Below are 19,352 nucleotides of genomic sequence, written 5' to 3' on the forward strand. Positions count from 1 at the left end.
AATCAGGTCCCCTCTCGTCCTTCTCTGCTCCAAAAGAAGATCTGATAAAAACGTTCAGAATCATGGTTGGTTTTGGAAATGAAGAGGAGCTGCGTCCATTGGCTGGAGAGTCAATGGCCAGAAAAAAACCTGGGAGAAGACGAGGATTTTTTTGAAATTACAGCAAGTTGTTGCGATCTGGAAGATGCTGCCTGAAAGGACAGTGGAAACTGATTCAATAGTAACTTCCAAGAATAAAATGAACAAACACTAGAAAAGGAAATGCTATTAGGGTGACAGGAATTGAGAAGAGTAATAGTTAACCGAATGGGATCTTTCTGGCAGCTGGTCAATGAGCTGAGTGAATGCCTTTGATGGGTTAGGATCAATCTCATGTTCTTAACGATTACAAAAAGCAGTTAAATTTGGCTTCCAAAACAAGCAGTTCTCTGCTTTGCAGGCAAATGTTTGAAATTTTATGCAAATCAGTTTTACCACATGGACAAAAGTCCCCGTCTTCTGTTAACACACAACAGCTGTCAGTGGTGGTTCGGTAAGTTGCATTCTCATCTCAGAGTCCCACTGCAGGAATTGGACACAGACACTGAGGCTGTCATGCCCACTGTGGTAAGGGAGCGCCGCGCCGTCGGGGAGGGGGGCCACAGCGCAGAGGGAGCGCCGTCGGAGGGCCATGCTGAGTGAGCCCTGCATTGTTGGAGGTGCTGTGTTTTGGGATGATGTGTGAAGCTGGGGTCCTGAGAGCTCATTCAATGAAGAGCAAGTTGGAGTTCTCCACAGTGCCCAGGGCCAATATGTGTCTCTGAAGTGGCAACACTTGAAAGAAGCAGATTATCTGGGTTGTTTACCCCATTGCTCTTTGCTGGAGCTTGCTATGCACAAATAGGCTGCCGTTTCCTAAATTACAATCGTGACTACGCTGCAAAAAAACGATCAGCGCTAGACTGGCTGGTTAGAGCTTTAAGACATCCCGAGGTAGTGAAAGGCTCCACATAAGCAATGGTTCTTGCTTCCCACTGAACCAGACCGAACCTGCTTCCCACATTCAATCCCACTCACCTCCAGCATACATCACCGCCAACATTATGGAGGAAATCCAGGACACCTGGCTGTCGGTGGAATTGAAGATCTCCTTGATTTCCTTGAAGAAAACAGTGATGGCTTTGGGGAAAGCGTAAGAGAATCCGATGGAAATGAAACATGCCAGCACCACAGCCCAGCCCCATCCACCATCTGGGGGGGTGTACCGCTGGGGTCCACCCACAGCTGAAGGCATCCTGGTACTTCACCAGCCACTGGAGCAGAGAGTTACTGAAAGAAAAAGTGAGGGAAACATTAATAAAAGGTTAAAAAAGCATGGAATCCAGACTCAGACAAGGGAGAACATCTTACTTGAAATGGAACAAAACACCCAAGACCGACACAGCATGGGTGCCATAAAAGCTGATTTGGGAATGTTTGATGGGATAGTGTTTCTTTTAATTGATTCATGGGGTGTGGCCATCACTGGCTAGGACAGAACGTATCCCTAATTGACCTCAAGAAGGTGATGAAGAGCCACCATCTTGAATATAATTGTGCAGCCATTAAGAGTCAACCACATTACTTTGTGTCTGGAGTCCCAGGTAAGGACGGCAGATTTCCTTCCCCAAGGTCATGAATGAACCAGTTGGGCTTTCATGCCCACCATTTTTGGAGGTTGCTTTTTGTTCCAAACTTATTTAATTAATTGAATTTAAACACCTCAACTGGGATTTGAGCACATGTCTCCAGATCATTGTTGCAGGTCTGTGGATACCTGGTCGCAGTAATGTTATGTTGCTTTATGCACTTGTAGGGGAGCTTTACTCTGTATCTAATCCAGTACTGTTCCTGAACTGGGAATGTTTAACAGGGAGTGTAGAGGGAGCTTTAGTCTGAATCTAACACCTGCTGTATCTGTCCTGGAGATGTTTAATGGGGACAGTGTAGAGGGAGCTTTACTCTGTATCTAACCTTGTGCTGAACCTGTACTGGGAATGTTTAATCGGGACAGCATAGACGGAGACTTATTCTGTATCTAACCTGGTACTATTCCTGTCCTGGGAGTGTTTAATGGGGAATGTAGAGGGAGAATTACTCTGAATCTAACCCTGTGTTATACATGTCCTGGGATGTTTAATGGGGAGCTTTACTTTGTATCTAACCCCTGCTGTACCTGATCTGGGAGTGTTTAATGGGGACAATGTAGAGGGAGCATTACTCTGTATCTAACCTTGTACCCATCCTGGGAGGGTTTGCTGGGGACAGTGTAGAGGGAGTTTTACTCTGTATCTAACCCTGTACCCGTGATGTTCCTGTCCTGGGTGTGTTTGATGGGAAGCTTTACTCTCCACGGAATCTGTGATGCTGACCCTGACAGAAATTCATTCCTTCCAAGAAGATTGCCTGTGATTCAGAAGGAAGTCACATTCTGCAGGCCCAGTTGTGTCTCACAGTTTTCTTTCCACTGATACCAGAATCAACAGTCTGTTGCACTCCTGGGTCATACAAAACTCAAATATTGACTCCTTTCCCAGAAGCTGAAGTACAACCATCCACAAATATTTATCCCCCTTTTCGAATCGGACTAGGCTGAACCCAGTACACTGGTTGCAATTCCTCACTCTGACCACTGCGTTATATAAATAATAGTCAGCACAGCAGAATGTGCACGATAATTGGCAGCAGAAATGCAGACTCTGACAGCACTGCCACATGTCAGGTTGTTGACTCAGGTGAGTCCCCTTGCCCCAGACTCTGGACCCACAGCAATGTGGTTGACTCTTAATAGCTGCACAATTGTATTCAAGATGGTGCCTCACCATCACCTTCTCAAGGACCATTAGGAGTGGGCATTCCTGGGTTAGCACTGGCCTAGAGAATTAGCCAATCTGCACAATTATCTGTACGTTTCTGGGCTGATTGGGAACACCACTGAGAAGGTCCCTGCTTAGGGTCAAACCTGCCAGGTGCCTGGTGGCAGCTTGCTGGCAACCTCCGCAAACCTTCTGTTTTGAGCACCCCCCCCCCCCCCCCCCCCCACCACCCCCAGAACCACTGCCATCAATGGACCATAGGGGTCACCTCACAGTTGTTTTATTTTATAGAGTTCATGCTTCTTCAGAGGGTTCCTCAAGATAGAGGCGGCCTTGCCTTCCTTCTCCAGTAGTGGCAGCGCCTACTTCACCCACTGGGACTGCTGACCCTCTGGTTGGACCTGCAGCTTCAAGGATGTGCCCACCATCCTTAACTGGATGGCAGACATGGAGGCAGCATCTTAGCTGCCCTCAGGAGGATTTCCCAGGCTGACATCCTGAGAGCCAAAGCGAGGTCGAGGCCAGGAAATGGCCCCAATTCATACTCCTGGCTTAAGGCTGGACGATTCCACCCAGTGTCTTAATAAAAGGCACAAGCGACCAGATCTGTGACTCCGAGGGTCCCAAGGGGGCTTGGACCAGTGCACCTAACAGATACGGGCAGTCAGTATTGGCAGTGACAACAATCTGAATTTATATAGCACCTTTTAAAAAAAAATTTAGAATACCCAATTATTTTTTTTCTAATTAATGGCTAATTTAGTGTGGTCAATGCACCTCACCTGCAGATCTTTGGGTTATGGGGTAAAACCCACGCAGGCAAGGGGAGAATATGCAAAGTCCACATGGACAGTGAACCCTGGGCCGGGATCGAACTTGTTTCCTCAGCATATAAGACCATAAGACATAGGAGCGGAAGTAAGGCCATTCGGCCCATCGAGTCCACTCCACCATTCAATCATGGCTGATTTCAACTCCATTTACCCGCTCTCTCTCCATAGCCCTTAATTCCTCGAGAAACCAAGAATTTATCAACTTCTGTCTTAAAGGCACTCAACGTCCCGGCCTCCACCGCCCTCTGTGGCAATGAATTCCACAGGCCCACCACTCTCTGGCTGAAGAAATTTCTCCTCATCTCTGTTCTAAAGTGACTCCCTTTTATTCTCAGGCTGTGCCCCCGGGTCCTAGTCTCCCCTGCTAATGGAAACAACTTCCCTACATCCACCCTATCTAAGCCATTCATTATCTTGTAAGTTTCTATTAGATCTCCCCTCAACCTCCTAAACTCCAATGAATATAATCCCAGGATCCTCAGACGTTCATCGTATGTTAGGCCTACCATTCCTGGGATCATCCGTGTGAATCTCCGCTGGACCCGCTCCAGTGCCAGTATGTCCTTCCTGAGGTGTGGGGCCCAAAATTGCTCACAGTATTCTAAATGGGGCCTAACTAATGCTTTATAAAGCTTCAGAAGTACATCCCTGCTTTTATATTCCAAGCCTCTTGAGATGAATGACAACATTGCATTTGCTTTCTTAATTACGGACTCAACCTGCAAGTTTACCTTTAGAGAAACCCGGACTAGGACTCCCAAGTCCCTTTGCACTTCAGCATTATGAATTTTGTCACCGTTTAGAAAATAGTCCACGCCTCTATTCTTTTTTCCAAAGTGCAAGACCTCGCACTTGCCCACGTTGAATTTCATCAGCCATTTCTTGGACCACTCTCCTAAACTGTCTAAATCTTTCTGCAGCCTCCCCACCTCCTCCATACTACCTGCCCCTCCACCTATCTTTGTATCATAGGCAAACTTAGCCAGAATGCCCTCAGTCCCGTCATCTAGATTGTTAATATATAACGAGAACAGCTGTGGCCCCAACAGTGAACCCTGCGGGACACCACTCGTCACCGGTTGCCATTCCGAAAAAGAACCTTTTATCCCAACTCTCTGCCTTCTGCCTGACAGCCAATCGTCAATCCATGTTAGTACCTTGCCTCGAATACCATGGGCCCTTATTTTACTCAGCAGTCTCCCATGAGGCACCTTATCAAAGGCCTTTTGGAAGTCAAGATAGATAACATCCATTGGCTCTCCTTGGTCTAACTTATTTGTCATCTCTTCAAAGAACTCGAACAGGTTTGTCAGGCACGACCTCCCCTTACTAAATCCATGCTGACTTGTCCTAATCCGACCTTGCACTTCCAAGAATTTAGAAATCTCATCCTTAACAATGGATTCTAGAATCTTGCCAACAACCGAGGTTAGGCTAATTGGCCTATAATTTTCCATCTTTTTCCTTGTTCCCTTCTTGAACAGGGGGGTTACAACAGCGATTTTCCAATCCTCTGGGACTTTCCCTGACTCCAGTGACTTTTGAAAGATCATAACCAACGCCTCCACTATTTCTTCAGCTATCTCCTTTAGAACTCTAGGATGTAGCCCATCTGGGCCCGGAGATTTATCAATTTTTAGACCTCTTAGTTTCTCTAGCACTTTCTCCTTTGTGATGGCTACCATATTCAACTCTGTCCCCTGACTCTCCGGAATTGTTGGGATATTACTCATGTCTTCTACTGTGAAGACTGACGCAAAGTACTTATTCAGTTCCTCAGCTATTTCCTTGTCTCCCATCACAAAATTACCAGCGTCATTTTGGAGCGGCCCAATGTTAACTTTTGCCTCCCGTTTGTTTTTAATGTATTTAAAGAAACTTTTACTATCATTCCTAATGTTACTGGCTAGCCTACCTTCAAATTTGATCCTCTCTTTCCTTATCTCTCTCTTTGTTATCCTCTGTTTGTTTTTGTAGCCTTCCCAATCTTCTGACTTCCCACTACTCTTTGTCACATTATAGGCTTTCTCTTTTGCTTTGATGCATTCCCTAACTTCCTTTGTCAGCCATGGCTGCCTAATCCCCCCTCTGATAACCTTTCTTTTCTTTGGGATGAACCTCTGTACTGTGTCCTCAATTACTCCCAGAAACTCCTGCCATTGCTGTTCTACTGTCTTTCCCACTAGGGTCTGCTCCCAGTCGATTTTCGTCAGTTCCTCCCTCATGCCCCTGTAGTTACCTTTATTTAACTGTAACACCTTTACATCTGATTCTACCTTCTTTCTTTCAAATTGGAGATTGAATTCGACCATATTATGATCACTGCCTCCTAAGTGCTCCCTTACTTTAAGATCTTTAATCAAGTCTGGCTCATTACATAACACTAAGTCCAGAATGGCCTGTTCCCTCGTGGGCTCCATCACAAGTTGTTCCAAAAAGCCCTCCTGTAAACATTCAATGAATTCCCTTTCCTTGGGTCCACTGGCAGTATTATTTACCCAGTCCACCTGCATATTAAAGTCCCCCATGATCACTGTGACCTTGCCTTTCTGACATGCACTTTCTATTTCGTGGTGCATTTTGTGTCCCTGGTCCTGACCACTGTTAGGAGGCCTGTACATAACTCTCATTATGTTTTTTTTTTGCCTTTGTGGTTCCTCAACTCTACCCACACAGACTCTACATCATCCGACCCTATGTCGTTTAGTGCTATTGATTTAATTTCATTCCCAATTAACAAGGCAACCCCGCCCCCTCTGCCCACCTCTCTGTCTTTTCGATAGGTTGTGAATCCCTGGATGTTTAAATGCCAGTCCTGAACCCCCTGCAACCATGTCTCTGTGATGCCTACCACATCATACCTGCCAGTCACAATCTGGGCCACAAGCTCATCTACCTTGTTCCGTATAATGCGCGCATTTAAATATAGCACCTTTAATTCTCTGTTGACCGTCCCTTTTTGTTTTCTTAGTGGGGTGGACCTTGGTTTACTGAGCCTTTCCATACACTGTGTCATATTTTGTGGGATGGGGACAATCGTAACCACTCTTGAGTTTTGTCTGTTCGTGTTTTTTTTAATTCCTAAGCAGCTACGCTCCCCGCTGATTACTTCGCCTCTTGGTTCCCTGACTTTCCCTTCCCACCTTTATAGCACCTTTAACATCGTAAAATTTCCCCAAGGTGCCTCACATGAGCACAATCAAACCATTTGACACTGAAAAACAATGCGATATTAGGACAGTTGATCAAAAGTTAGGCCAAAGATCTAGGATTTAAGGAGCGTCTTAAAGGAGCAAAGTGAGGTCGACAGGTGGAGAGGTTTAGGACAGAATTCCAGAGCTTGGGGTCCAGGCCGCCAATGGCAGAGCCATTAAAATCGGGATGCGCAAGAGACCCGAATTTGAAGTGTGCAGAGATCTCGGAGGGTTGTGGGACTGGAGGAGATCAGAGGTAAGGAATGGTAAGGCCATGGAGGGATTTGAAAACCAGGATTGGAACTTTTAAATTGAGGCACTGCTGGACTAAGGGTAAGACGAAGGGTGCAGAGGAGGTTGACAAGAATGATCCCCAGAATGAAGGACTTGTCATGTGAGGAGGGGACAAGGGCTCTGCTGGCTCTGTACTTCGTGGACCTTAGAAGGATGAGGGGGGGGATTTCATTGGAAATTCACAGAATACGGAGAGACCTAGATAGAGTGAACGCAGGGAGGATTTTGCCACGAGTAGAAGAAACTGGAACCTAAGGGCACAACCTCAGACTGAAGGGATGATCCTTTAAAACAAAAATAAGGCGGAATTACTTCAACCAGAGGGTGGTGAATCTGTGGAATTCATTGCCGCAGAAGGCTGTGGAGACCAAATCACTGAGTGTCTTTAAGACCGAGATAGATAGGAGGTTCTTGATTAATAAGGTGATCAGAGGTTATGGGGAGAAGGCAGAAGAATGGGGATGAGAAACATACCAGCCATGATTGAATGGTGGAGCAGACCCGATGGGCCGAATGGCCTAATACTGTTCCGCTATCTTATGGCTCTTAAGAGCTATCGTAGGTCAGTGAGAACCGGTAGCAGAGCTTTGGATGAGCTTGTGTTTCCTGAAACCCAACAATGAGGTTTGTGGAGAACCTGGGCAGGGTTTTCCAGTCCAGCCAGTGGCAGGCATCATTGCAGGCGGGATGGGAAAATGTGGGGAGCGGCCAATTGGAAAATCCCACCCCTGTTCAGGAGGGAGGTGGTTGGCTCACAATTGCCTCCGACACAGGAACGACATGAAGATTCCAACCCACACCCAGATCCACCGGGTTCAATCCCGCAGCCAGAGGAAGTGGGAGAGACGGGACGAGAAAGATTGTTTGGGCGTATTCTTCGTTGGATTTAAAAGAATGAGAGGTGATCTTATTCAAACATTGGGCTGGATTTTACTGCACTTTCTCCCCCCTCTCCCCCTCCCCCTCCCCCTCCCCCCCCCCCCCCCCCCCCGCCCCCCTCACTGGCATATTTTTGGTGTAAAATCTAAAGGGAGGCTCGCCCAACAGCTTTGCCCCAACCCCAGCGCTATCCCCCATACCCTGGGTAGGAGGACGGGCACTCAAATTGGCAGTTTTTCGCCATATTTAAAGAAATCATTAATACGCATCTGGTTTTGTCAACAAGCCTGTTCACCCAGCTAATAGTTGACACGGAGAGGCTGGCGGGAGCAGTTAGGACGACTTTTTAAACACACATCCTTTGGGGGGGGGGGGGCTGCTCCCAAGATGATACCAACCTCCCACCCGGCTTCCAAAAAAACACTTCCCCACTTCCCTCTCTCCCCTGGTTTGCCCAGCGTCTTCCAGCCCTAAAAACCCAGGACTTACCTCACCCAGGGTGAGAGAGAGAGTGACAGAGGGCAAGAGAGAAAGAGAGTGACAGAAGGCAAGAGAAAAAGAGTGACAGGAGGCGAGAGAGAGTAAGTGACAGAAGGCGAGAGAGTGTGACAGAAGGCGCGACAGTGTGACAGAAGGCGCGACAGTGTGACAGAAGGCGCGACAGTGTGACTGAAGGCGCGACAGTGTGACAGAAGGCGCGAGAGTGTGACAGAAGGCGCGAGAGTGTGACAGAAGGCGCGAGAGTGTGACAGAAGGCGCGAGAGTGTGACAGAAGGCGCGAGAGTGTGACAGAAGGCGCGAGAGTGTGACAGAAGGCGCGAGAGTGTGACAGAAGGCGCGAGAGTGTGACAGAAGGCGCGAGAGTGTGACAGAAGGCGAGAGAGTGACAGAAGGTGAGACAGTTACAGAAGGTGAGACAGTTACAGAAGGTGAGACAGAGAGTGACAGAAGGTGAGAGAGTTACAGAAGGTGAGACAGTGACAGAAGGTGAGAGAGAGTGACAGAAGGTGAGACTGTGACAGAAGGGGAGAGAGTGTGACAGGTGAGAGAGAGTTACAGAAGGTGAGACAGTGACAGAAGGTGAGAGAGAGTGACAGAAGGTGAGAGAGAGTGACAGAAGGTGAGTGTGACAGAAGGTGAGAGAGAGTGACAGAAGGTGAGAGAGAGAGTGACAGAAGGCGAGAGTGTGACAGAAGGCGAGAGTGTGACAGAAGGCGAGAGAGTGACAGAAGGCGAGAGAGTGACAGAAGGCGAGAGAGTGACAGAAGGCGAGAGAGTGACAGAAGGCGAGAGAGTGACAGAAGGCGAGAGAGTGACAGAAGGCGAGAGAGAGTGACAGAAGGCGAGAGAGAGTGACAGAAGGTGAGAGAGAGTGACAGAAGGTGAGAGAGAGTGACAGAAGGTGAGAGAGTGTGACAGAAGGTGAGCCAGAGTGACAGAAGGTGAGCCAGAGTGACAGAAGGTGAGAGAGAGTGACAGAAGGTGAGAGAGAGTGTGACAGAAGGTGAGAGTGTGACAGAAGGTGAGAGTGTGACAGAAGGTGAGACAGAGGGACAGAAGGTGAGAGAGAGAGGGTGACAGAAGGTGAGGAGTGTGACAGAAGGTGAGAGAGAGTGACAGAAGGTGAGAGAGAGTGACAGAAGGAGAGAGAGAGTGACAGAAGGTGAGGAGTGTGACAGAAGGTGAGAGAGAGTGACAGAAGGTGAGAGAGTGTGACAGAAGGTGAGAGAGTGTGACAGAAGGTGAGAGAGTGTGACAGAAGGTGAGAGAGAGAGTGACAGAAGGTGAGAGAGAGAGTGACAGAAGGTGAGAGAGAGTGACAGAAGGTGAGAGAGAGTGACAGAAGGTGAGAGAGAGTGACAGAAGGTGAGAGTGTGACAGAAGGTTAGAGTGTGACAGAAGGTGAGCCAGAGTGGACAGAAGGTGAGAGAGAGAGGACAGAAGGTGAGAGAGAGAGTGACAGAAGGTGAGAGAGTGACAGAAGGTGAGAGAGAGTGACAGAAGGTGAGAGAGACAGAAGGTGAGAGAGAGAGTGACAGAAGGTGAGAGAGAGAGTGACAGAAGGTGAGAGAGAGAGTGACAGAAGGTGAGAGAGAGAGTGACAGAAGGTGAGAGAGAGAGTGACAGAAGGTGAGAGAGAGAGTGACAGAAGGTGAGAGAGTGACAGAAGATGAGAGAGAGTGACAGGTGAGAGAGAGTGACAGAAGGTGAGAGACAGTTACAGAAGGTGAGACAGTTACAGAAGGTGAGAGAGTGTGACAGAAGGTGAGAGAGAGTGTCAGAAGGTGAGAGAGAGTGACAGAAGGTGAGAGAGAGTGACAGAAGGTGAGAGAGAGTGACAGAAGGCGAGAGAGAGTGACAGAAGGCGAGAGAGAGTGACAGAAGGCGAGAGAGAGTGACAGAAGGCGAGAGAGAGTGACAGAAGGCGAGAGAGAGTGACAGAAGGTGAGAGAGAGTGACAGAAGGTGAGAGAGAGTGACAGAAGGTGAGAGAGAGTGACAGAAGGCGAGAGAGAGTGACAGAAGACGAGAGAGAGTGACAGAAGGCGAGAGAGAGTGACAGAAGGCGAGAGAGAGTGACAGAAGGCGAGAGAGAGTGACAGAAGGCGAGAGAGAGTGGCAGAAGGTGAGAGAGAGTGACAGAAGGTGAGAGAGTGACAGAAGGCGAGAGAGAGTGACAGAAGGCGAGAGAGAGTGACAGAAGGCGAGAGAGAGTGACAGAAGGCGAGAGAGAGTGACAGAAGGCGAGAGAGAGTGACAGAAGGCGAGAGAGTGACAGAAGGCGAGAGAGAGTGGCAGAAGGCGAGAGAGAGTGACAGAAGGCGAGAGAGAGTGACAGAAGGTGAGACAGAGTGACAGAAGGTGAGAGAGAGAGACAGAAGGTGAGCGAGAGAGACAGAAGGTGAGGAGTGTGACAGAAGGTGAGACAGAGTGACAGAAGGTGAGAGAGAGTGACAGAAGGTGAGAGAGTGACAGAAGGCGAGAGAGAGTGACAGAAGGCGAGAGAGAGTGACAGAAGGCGAGAGAGAGTGACAGAAGGCGAGAGAGAGTGACAGAAGGCGAGAGAGAGTGACAGAAGGCGAGAGTGACAGAAGGTGAGAGAGAGTGACAGAAGGTGAGAGAGAGTGACAGAAGGTGAGAGAGTGACAGAAGGTGAGAGAGTGACAGAAGGTGAGAGAGAGAGACAGAAGGTGAGGAGTGTGACAGAAGGTGAGAGAGAGAATGGCAGACAGCCAATACCAGTTACAAAGACAGATAAACAATAATGCAGCAACAATGAGGTAGACACAAATATACATGGAGAGGAACCTAGTGATATCGCAGGGGGTAATTGTTGGAAGGGATAGAGGCAGGGATCATTCCAACAGGAACATGCTATCAGCAGTTGTTCTGATGCATATTAGTTGTGTGATTTCTAAATACGTGCAAACTGAGCCAGCAGTACAAGAGGTCAGAGCTTGTGGAGGACGCTGTTGTCGTGGAACCATTGCCTCAGGCAAACTAAACACTAATTACAGTTGTAGGAGTGCTGTGTCAATCATTAAGTCGTTAAAAGGATGTAATTCCAATATTCTGTAAAGTTAATCATTGCATAACCATGCGGAATGTGTCAAGTACACCTCAAATCAGCATAATTACCAAAGGCAGCTCTGGGCCATGTCTTCCCTGCCTCATGGTTATTGAGGGGCCAGAATAATTTCAGAGACAGTCAGACATCACTCGAGACCGCTGGTCTAGACAGTGGATGTCACGTGGCTTTTTGGCCACAGGAGCAAGGTGGGCAGGAGGTGGAATTACTGCTCAGAAGGCGAAAACGAGACAGTAACAGAGGGCAAGAGAGAGAGTGACAGAGGGTGAGGGAGGGAGAGAGAGAGAGAGACGGCATAGGGCGAGAGAGAGAGAGGGAGAGAGAAAAAGTGACAGAAGGTGAGAGAGAGAATGAGAGAGAGAGAGAGAGAGAGAGAGAGACCGAGGGCGAGAGAGGGTGACCGAGGAGAGAGTGACCAAGTGAGAGAGAGGGAGAGAGTGACAGTGGGCAAGAGAAAGAGGGCAGAGATGGAGAGGGAGAAAGAGAGAGAGAGAGAGAGAGAGAGGGCGAGAGAGAGAGACAGAGGTGAGAGTGAGTGTGACAGAAGGCGAGAGAGAGAGTGACAGAAGGCGAGAGAGTGTGACAGAAGGCGAGAGGAGAGAGAGAGAGAGAGACAAAGAGTGTAACAGAAGGCGAGAGAGCGTGAGCGAGAGATCCAGAAGGCAAGCGCGAGAGTAACAGAAAGCAAGAGAGAGAGTAAGAGGCAGAAGGCGAGAGAGAGAGGAAGAGGGGAGCGAATGGCAGAAGGCGAGAGAGAGAGAATGTGAGTGAGAGAGAGAGGGAGAGACACACACACAGATTAGACTCAGCCTAACCTTGGCCTACTCTGATGCCACAGTCAACACAACACAGCAGCAGATCCCAGAACAAGGGTACTGAGGCTCATTGTGGCACCCCAACACTTTCTAAAGTAAAGACTGGGTTAACTCAGCGCAATCTGGTAAATGTACACCATCAGGGGTCATACCTTAGTGACCGGCAACATCTGTACAATAGGTGATCGCAGACTCACAAAACTAATAGCACCATTCGGCCCATCATGTCTGCACTGGCTTTCCAAACGAGTATTTCCCTTAGTGCCACTCTCCTGTCTCCTCCCCGCAATGTTGCTCCCTTTCAAATCACGGTTCAATTCTCGAGTGAACCTCGAGTGTGACATGCTGCAATATCCCATTATTTACTTGAGGATATTTCAATATCCGCTATACCTCCTAATGAATCCCCCTCAACCCCAAGCTGGAGGGAGCCAGACTCAAATACACCTAAGGTGAGGGAACAGAGTTGAATTAATTAGTCTTCGATACAGAAGGCTCAATGAAACAATTTTAAGCGCGCACAAATCCATTGTGATAAGGAAGCAATCAGGTGGTTATATGTGATATAAATCACAACGTTCGACAAATCCCAAAAAGAAACAGAAAGCTAACTCTTATTTCTACAAAATGAAAGTAAGTGTAGCCATCAAATATTAAGTAAAATTACCCGAATCCCTGAGTGTGTGAGACGAGTTAGAACAGATTGGAGTCTAACAGGTCTGAACTTATTCCGATTCGGGTTGAGCTATTAATAATTACCGTTTGGGATTGTATAATTAAGGGTTAGGTCTTGAGATGCAGAAGGTAGCATCCCTGCCTCTGAGACAGAAGCTGCGGGTTCAAAGCCCACCGTCGGCCTTGGAAGGCGCATTCATGTTTTTAAAATTTAGAGTACCCAATTCATTTTTTCCAATTAAGGGGCAATTCAGCGTGGCCAATCCACCTAGCCTGCACATCTTTGGGTTGTGTGGGGCAAAACCCACTCAAACACGGAGAGAATGTGCAAACTCCACACGGGCAGTGACCCAGAGCCGGGATCGAACCTGGGACCTTGGTGCCGTGAGGCAGCAGGGCTAACCCACTGCGCCACGGTGCTGCCCTGGAAGGCGCATTCATAACGCGGTCAAAGCGGTTGAGTGCGTCAACCTGTAAATCCCTCAAAACACGGCAATGGTTGGCAGTGAGAGTGGGAGAGTCTCTTGGTCAGCCACACTTGGCTGTGAAGTGGCGCGCCTCAAGTTTTAAACCAAGCATTTTCAAAGTCCGGGGGCGCGACCCACCGGTGGGTTGCGGACGGGTGTCGGGTGTCGCGGCGCTCCCGGATTGCGCAAATTCACACACGACAGCCACAGCAACCGGCTTTTAACAATGCCGGCTGCGGGCGGCCTTCAAAAAGGCTGCGACCATACAAACAAAAACGCGGCCGCACTGCGCATGCGTACCTGCTCATCGGTGCGCATGCGCTGTGCGGCCGCATGCTTTTTAATATGGTCGCAGCCTTTTTGAAGGCCGCTTGCAGCCGGCATTGTTAAATGCTGGCAGCAAAAAGTTCAGGGAGAATGATGTGATTGGTTGCTTTCTGAACTTTGATGCTGATGAAGTAGAAGCTCTGACTGACTCCAAGAATGGTCAGGATCTGGGTGTCACATTTAAGATTGGGAAAGACAGTCTCGCTGACAGAGCCTTAGTTCCGCATGTTCTGTGCCACAATTGTGCTGTGGAGCTTAGCTTTAGACAGATGGAGACGCCATACTTTCCGACACCAGAAGGCTTCACCTTCATCCAACAGGTTCCATTGGAGGAGCGTGTACGAGGGCCAAAGGGACCCAAAACCATTTCCTCCATTTTGTCAGCAGCAAACAAAGAAAGAGAAAATGGTGGGCCGCGAAGGTCGGCCGGGGTGGGCCGCGAAGGTCGGCCGGTTGGTAAAAATGGGTCCCCGGAAAAAAGTTTGAAAAACACTGCTCTAAGCCCCTGGCAACAGACTAGCGACCTATTCCAGGAATCACTAGCAACGGAAACAGACAAAAGTTTTGCCTCAGAGCACCAATAGGTGTGGGAAGAGAATCGGAATGGAATAGTAAAGTAGAAGATATCCATTTGATCAACGATATTTCATATTTGGTGAATGGACCATCTATTATAATGAGGGTCCCCATCCAATTTATAAGGAATTTTCTTTGAATTTGTTCTTTATGAATAATCTTTTATTATTGTCACAAGTAGGCTTACATTAACACTGCAATGAAGTTACTGTGAAAATCCCCCAGACGCCACATTCCGGTCCCTGTTGGGGTCACGGAGGGAGAATTCAGAATGTCCAAATTACCTAACAAGCACGTCTTTCGGGACTTGTGGGAGGAAACCGGAGCACCCGATGGAAACCCACGCAGACACGGGGAGAAAGTGCAGACTCCACAGACAGTGACCCAAGCCAGGAATCGAACCCGGGTCCCTGGCACTGTGAAGAAACAGTGCTAACCACTGTGCTACCGTGTCGCCCATAGTCTTGAAAACTGGATCAAAGGCAATGGTACGTTGATCAGATTTGCTCAGAGTACAGTGTCCAACAAGATAATAAGATTCAAGGCTCAACATTCTCTTATCTGATTGTGGTTTTAATTATCAGGGCCAGCACTATATTCTTATGTGCTAGTGTAATAGCCAGAACCATAGAATACTGTTTTTTAAGTCTATGTATATGTAGTCAATGAATTCATTACTGTTAAAGGAGTTAACCATGTTTATTTCAAAACTAGCTTTTTTACTGGACATTTACTCACAGTAACTTTTAACCTAAAATTCCTGTATTAATTCCATATAATTTGATCCTTATTCCTTCACAGTGCGTTCCTGACTTTAACTACTAAATGAAAACATTTTTCAATTTGCTTTTGCTTCTTTTGCCCTCTCGTTCGCAATCCTTTCACGAGCAGGAACAGTTTCTCCCAATGATCTATTCTGTCCAGACCCCTCATGATTTTGAACACCTCAATCAGATCTCCTCTCAGCCTTCTTCCCTCCAAGGGAAACAGTCGTACTTTCTCCAACCTATCTTCATAACTGAAGTTCCTCATCTCCGGGAATCCTTTCTGCACGCTCTCCAATGCCATAGTCAATTCCACACTCCATAGTGTGCATCTCTCACTATCTCTCTCCGTCTCGTTCCCTCTACCTGTGTGTATGAACCTCGTGTGCAAGGCAGTTGTCCTCCCAACTCTTCTATATGGCTCAGAAAGCTGGGACTACGTACAGATGCCACCTCAAGACCCTGGAGAGGCACCATCAATTCCGCCCGAGAAGGATTCTCCGCATCAGCTGGGAGGACAGGCGCACTGACAACAGTGCCCTTAAAGGAGCCAAGAGCACTCGCATCGAGGCCATGATCAGCCAAACCCTGCTGGGCCAGCCCTAAAATTCTGCCCTCTGTCCGCGTCTTTCTCCTTGCCTTTGTCTCTGTTGCCCACATTATTCACTCTGTCCCTGCCTCTCTCTCGAATTCTGGGCAGCAGAAATGTTGTAGGAACTCCCTTCACATGCTACCCAGGGCAGAAGTAGTGCTGGGGGGCAATGACTATGTTTAGAACAACCAAAAGAATTTCCAGTGCTAAATTAGGTCATTTGGCCCACCCTATTTGTGCTAACTCTTTGCTGAAGCAAGGCTGAGCTCATTTCACTCCTCCTCTCCCTCTCACTTTGTATCTTTCTCTGCTTCAAATTAAATTTATAATTTTCTGCAAAGGATCCAATGGTCTCTGTCACAACACGTTCCTGGGATAAAATATTGCAGGCTCTCATACACCACCCCACGTTCTCCTAAGCTCTCACCTTCACTCCTTCTGTGGTAACTGAGGGGCAGCACGGTAGCATTGTGGATAGCACAATTGCTTCACAGCTCCAGGGTCCCAGGTTCGATTCCGGCTTGGGTCACTGTCTGTGCGGAGTCTGCACATCCTCCCCGTGTGTGCGTGGGTTTCCTCCGGGTGCTCCGGTTTCCTCCCACAGTCCAAAGATGTGCAGGTTAGGTGGATTGGCTATGATAAATTGCCCTTAGTGTCCAAAATTGCCCTTAGTGTTGGGTGGGGTTACTGGGTTAAGGGGATAGGGTGGAGGTGTTGACCTTGGGTAGGGTGCTCTTTCCAAGAGCCGGTGCAGACTCGATGGGCCGAATGGCCTCCTTCTGCACTGTAAATTCTATGAAACTTAAAATTGAACAGCCCTCACTAAAACGTTAGGGCAGCACGGTAGCATAAGTGGATAGCACTGTGCCTTCACAGCGCCAGGGTCCCAGGTTCGATTCCCCGCCTGTGTGGAGTCTGCACGTTCTCCCCGTGTCTGTATGGGTTTCCTCTGGGTGCTCCGGTTTCCTCCCACAGTCCAAAGACGTGCAGGTTAAGTGGATTGGCCATGATAAATTGCCCTTAGTGACCAAAAAGGTTAGATGGGGTTATTGGGTTACGGGGATAGGGTGGATGTGAGGGCTTAAGTGGGTCGGTGCAGACTCGATGGGCCGAATGGCCTCCTTCTGCACTGTATGTTCTAAAACACCACAATGGTTTATTTTTACACAGCCAGCGAGTGAGACACACATTAAACAGGTTTGGCTAGGCACAATGAGTGTGCATTTGGTTAGGCACAGTGAGTAGGCATTAAGACTTAATCTGATGAAGCCATCTGGAAATTAAAACTGTGTCAGTGTAGGAGTGAAGGGTGTGCCCAGGACATTGAGAAATATCCACCAAAATTACACATTAGAAAATTATTCCCACACACACTGGGAACACTTCCTTAATGAGGAGGTTCCCAGTTTAAGAACGTTGTAGCACCGTTTTGGCACAAAGCATCTGAGATTTCTCGGGAGTAAATTTCCCAGTGCATTTTCCCAATTGCGTACTCCCAAATTAACCAATGGGAGCAAAGGAAATATTTAGCCACAGGCTGATTTTTTTGCTTTTATCTGTGTTTTGGAGCCAAGCATTTTTAAGTTTTGCTGGGAATACTTATAAGAACGTCAGAATTAGGAGCAAGAGTTGGCTACAAAGACCCTCAAGTTGACTCCACTGTTCAAGAAGATCATGGCTGATTTTATTATCATTGCTCCACTTCCCCATTCTGTTGGCAACCCGCTTATCAGCATTAAACAGCAGATTATAAACGGTCCCAATTGTCACGGTAAATCCCTGTGACCTCTAACCTAGTCACCACTGTGACCCCTAACCTGGATCTCACTTTGACCCCTGGCTAAGCCCTCCAAATGATTCATAGCCCAATGCTCACCTTGACCCCTAGCCCAATCCTCCGAGTGGCCCATACTCCAGCTCATGACCCCACAACCACCATTCATTACTCTATAATGTTACCCAGAGGTTAAAAATTTACATCACAGAAAAGCTGTGACCTGAGTGGCTGGTTGGGATTCTAACCTAAATTAAAAAAAAAAAAAAAAATTTGAGTATTTGGGAACTAATTAAACATAATAACTTAATTATAATTTAGAGGATATCTAAGCCAGAGATCGGAGAGTATTATAGTTAGCTATCGCATTTCTATCAGAAATCTAGTGCTAGGAAACAGATAGTTGACAGTAACTTTGCAATTTAAAAAAAAAAAGTATTTATAAAAAAAAAAGACAAATTTTAATTAATTGACGCAATGTCAGTTAGAGGGGTGCTGTGCTCTGACTGTGAGATGTGGCAGGTCCGGGAGGCTTCCAGCGTCCCGGATGGCTTCATCTGCAGAAAGTGTACCCAACTGCAGCTCCTCACAGACCGCATGGTTCGGTTGGAGCAGCAATTGGATGCACTTAGGAGCATGCAGGTGGCGGAAAGCATCATAGATCGCAGTTATGTAAATGTGGTCACACCCAAGGTGCAGGCAGAGAAATGGGTGACCACCAGAAAGGGCAGGCAGTCAGTGCAGGAATCCCCTGTGGTTGTCCCCCTCTCGAACAGATATACCCCTGTGGATACTGTCGGGGGGGATAGCCTATCAGGGGAAAACAGCAGCAGCCAGAGCAGTGGCACCACGGCTGGCTCTGATGTTCAGAAGGGAGGGTCAAAGCGCAGAAGAGTAATAGTAATAGGGGACTCTATAGTCAGGGGCACAGATAGGCGCTTCTGTGGACGTGAAAGAGACTCCAGGATGGTATGTTGCCTCCCTGGTGCCAGGGTCCAGGATGTCTCCGAACGGGTAGAGGGAATCCTCAAGGGGGAGGGCAAACAGGCAGAGGTCGTTGTACATATTGGTACTAACGACATAGGCAGGAAGGGGCATGAGGTCCTGCAGCAGGAGTTCAGGGAGCTAGGCAGAAAGTTAAAAGACAGGACCTCGAGGGTTGTAATCTCGGGATTACTCCCTGTGCCACGTGCCAGTGAGGCTAGAAATAGGAAGATAGAGCAGACAAACACGTGGCTAAACAGCTGGTGTAGGAGGGAGGGTTTCCGTTATCTGGACAACTGGGAGCTCTTCCGGGGCAGGTGTGACCTGTATAAGATGGACGGGTTGCATCTAAACCGGAGAGGCATAAATATCCTGGCCGCGAGGTTTGCTAGTGTCACACGGGAGGGTTTAAACTAGTATGGCAGGGGGGTGGGCATGGGAGCAATAGGTCAGAAGGTGAGAGCATTGAGGGAGAACTAGGGAATAGGGACAGTGTGGCTCTGAGGCAGAGCAGACAGGGAGAAGTTGCTGAACACAGCGGGTCTGGTGGCCTGAAGTGCATATGTTTTAATGCAAGGAGCATTACGGGTAAGGCAGATGAACTTAGAGCTTGGATTACTACTTGGAACTATGATGTTGTTGCCATTACAGAGACCTGGTTGAGGGAAGGGCAGGATTGGCAGCTAAACGTTCCAGGATTTAGATGTTTCAGGCGGGATAGAGGGGGATGTAAAAGGGGAGGCGGAGTTGCGCTAC

General features: G+C 48.1%; 1 protein-coding gene across 2 annotated transcripts in view; it reads right to left on the reverse strand.

The window, feature by feature from the left end:
* The window catches only part of LOC140393772 (monocarboxylate transporter 1-like), a 52,053-nt gene that overhangs the window by 25,841 nt on the left and 6,860 nt on the right, over nt 1-19,352 (reverse strand). For both annotated transcript variants that reach the window (XM_072480173.1, XM_072480172.1), the window contains one exon: nt 1,057-1,308. In XM_072480173.1, the coding sequence (XP_072336274.1) occupies nt 1,057-1,273 (217 nt within the window). In that variant the 5' untranslated portion in view covers nt 1,274-1,308. The remainder of the gene's footprint in view (nt 1-1,056; nt 1,309-19,352) is intronic.

This window comes from Scyliorhinus torazame, chromosome 17 (genome assembly GCF_047496885.1).
Source record: "Scyliorhinus torazame isolate Kashiwa2021f chromosome 17, sScyTor2.1, whole genome shotgun sequence".
NCBI lineage: Eukaryota > Metazoa > Chordata > Chondrichthyes > Carcharhiniformes > Scyliorhinidae > Scyliorhinus > Scyliorhinus torazame.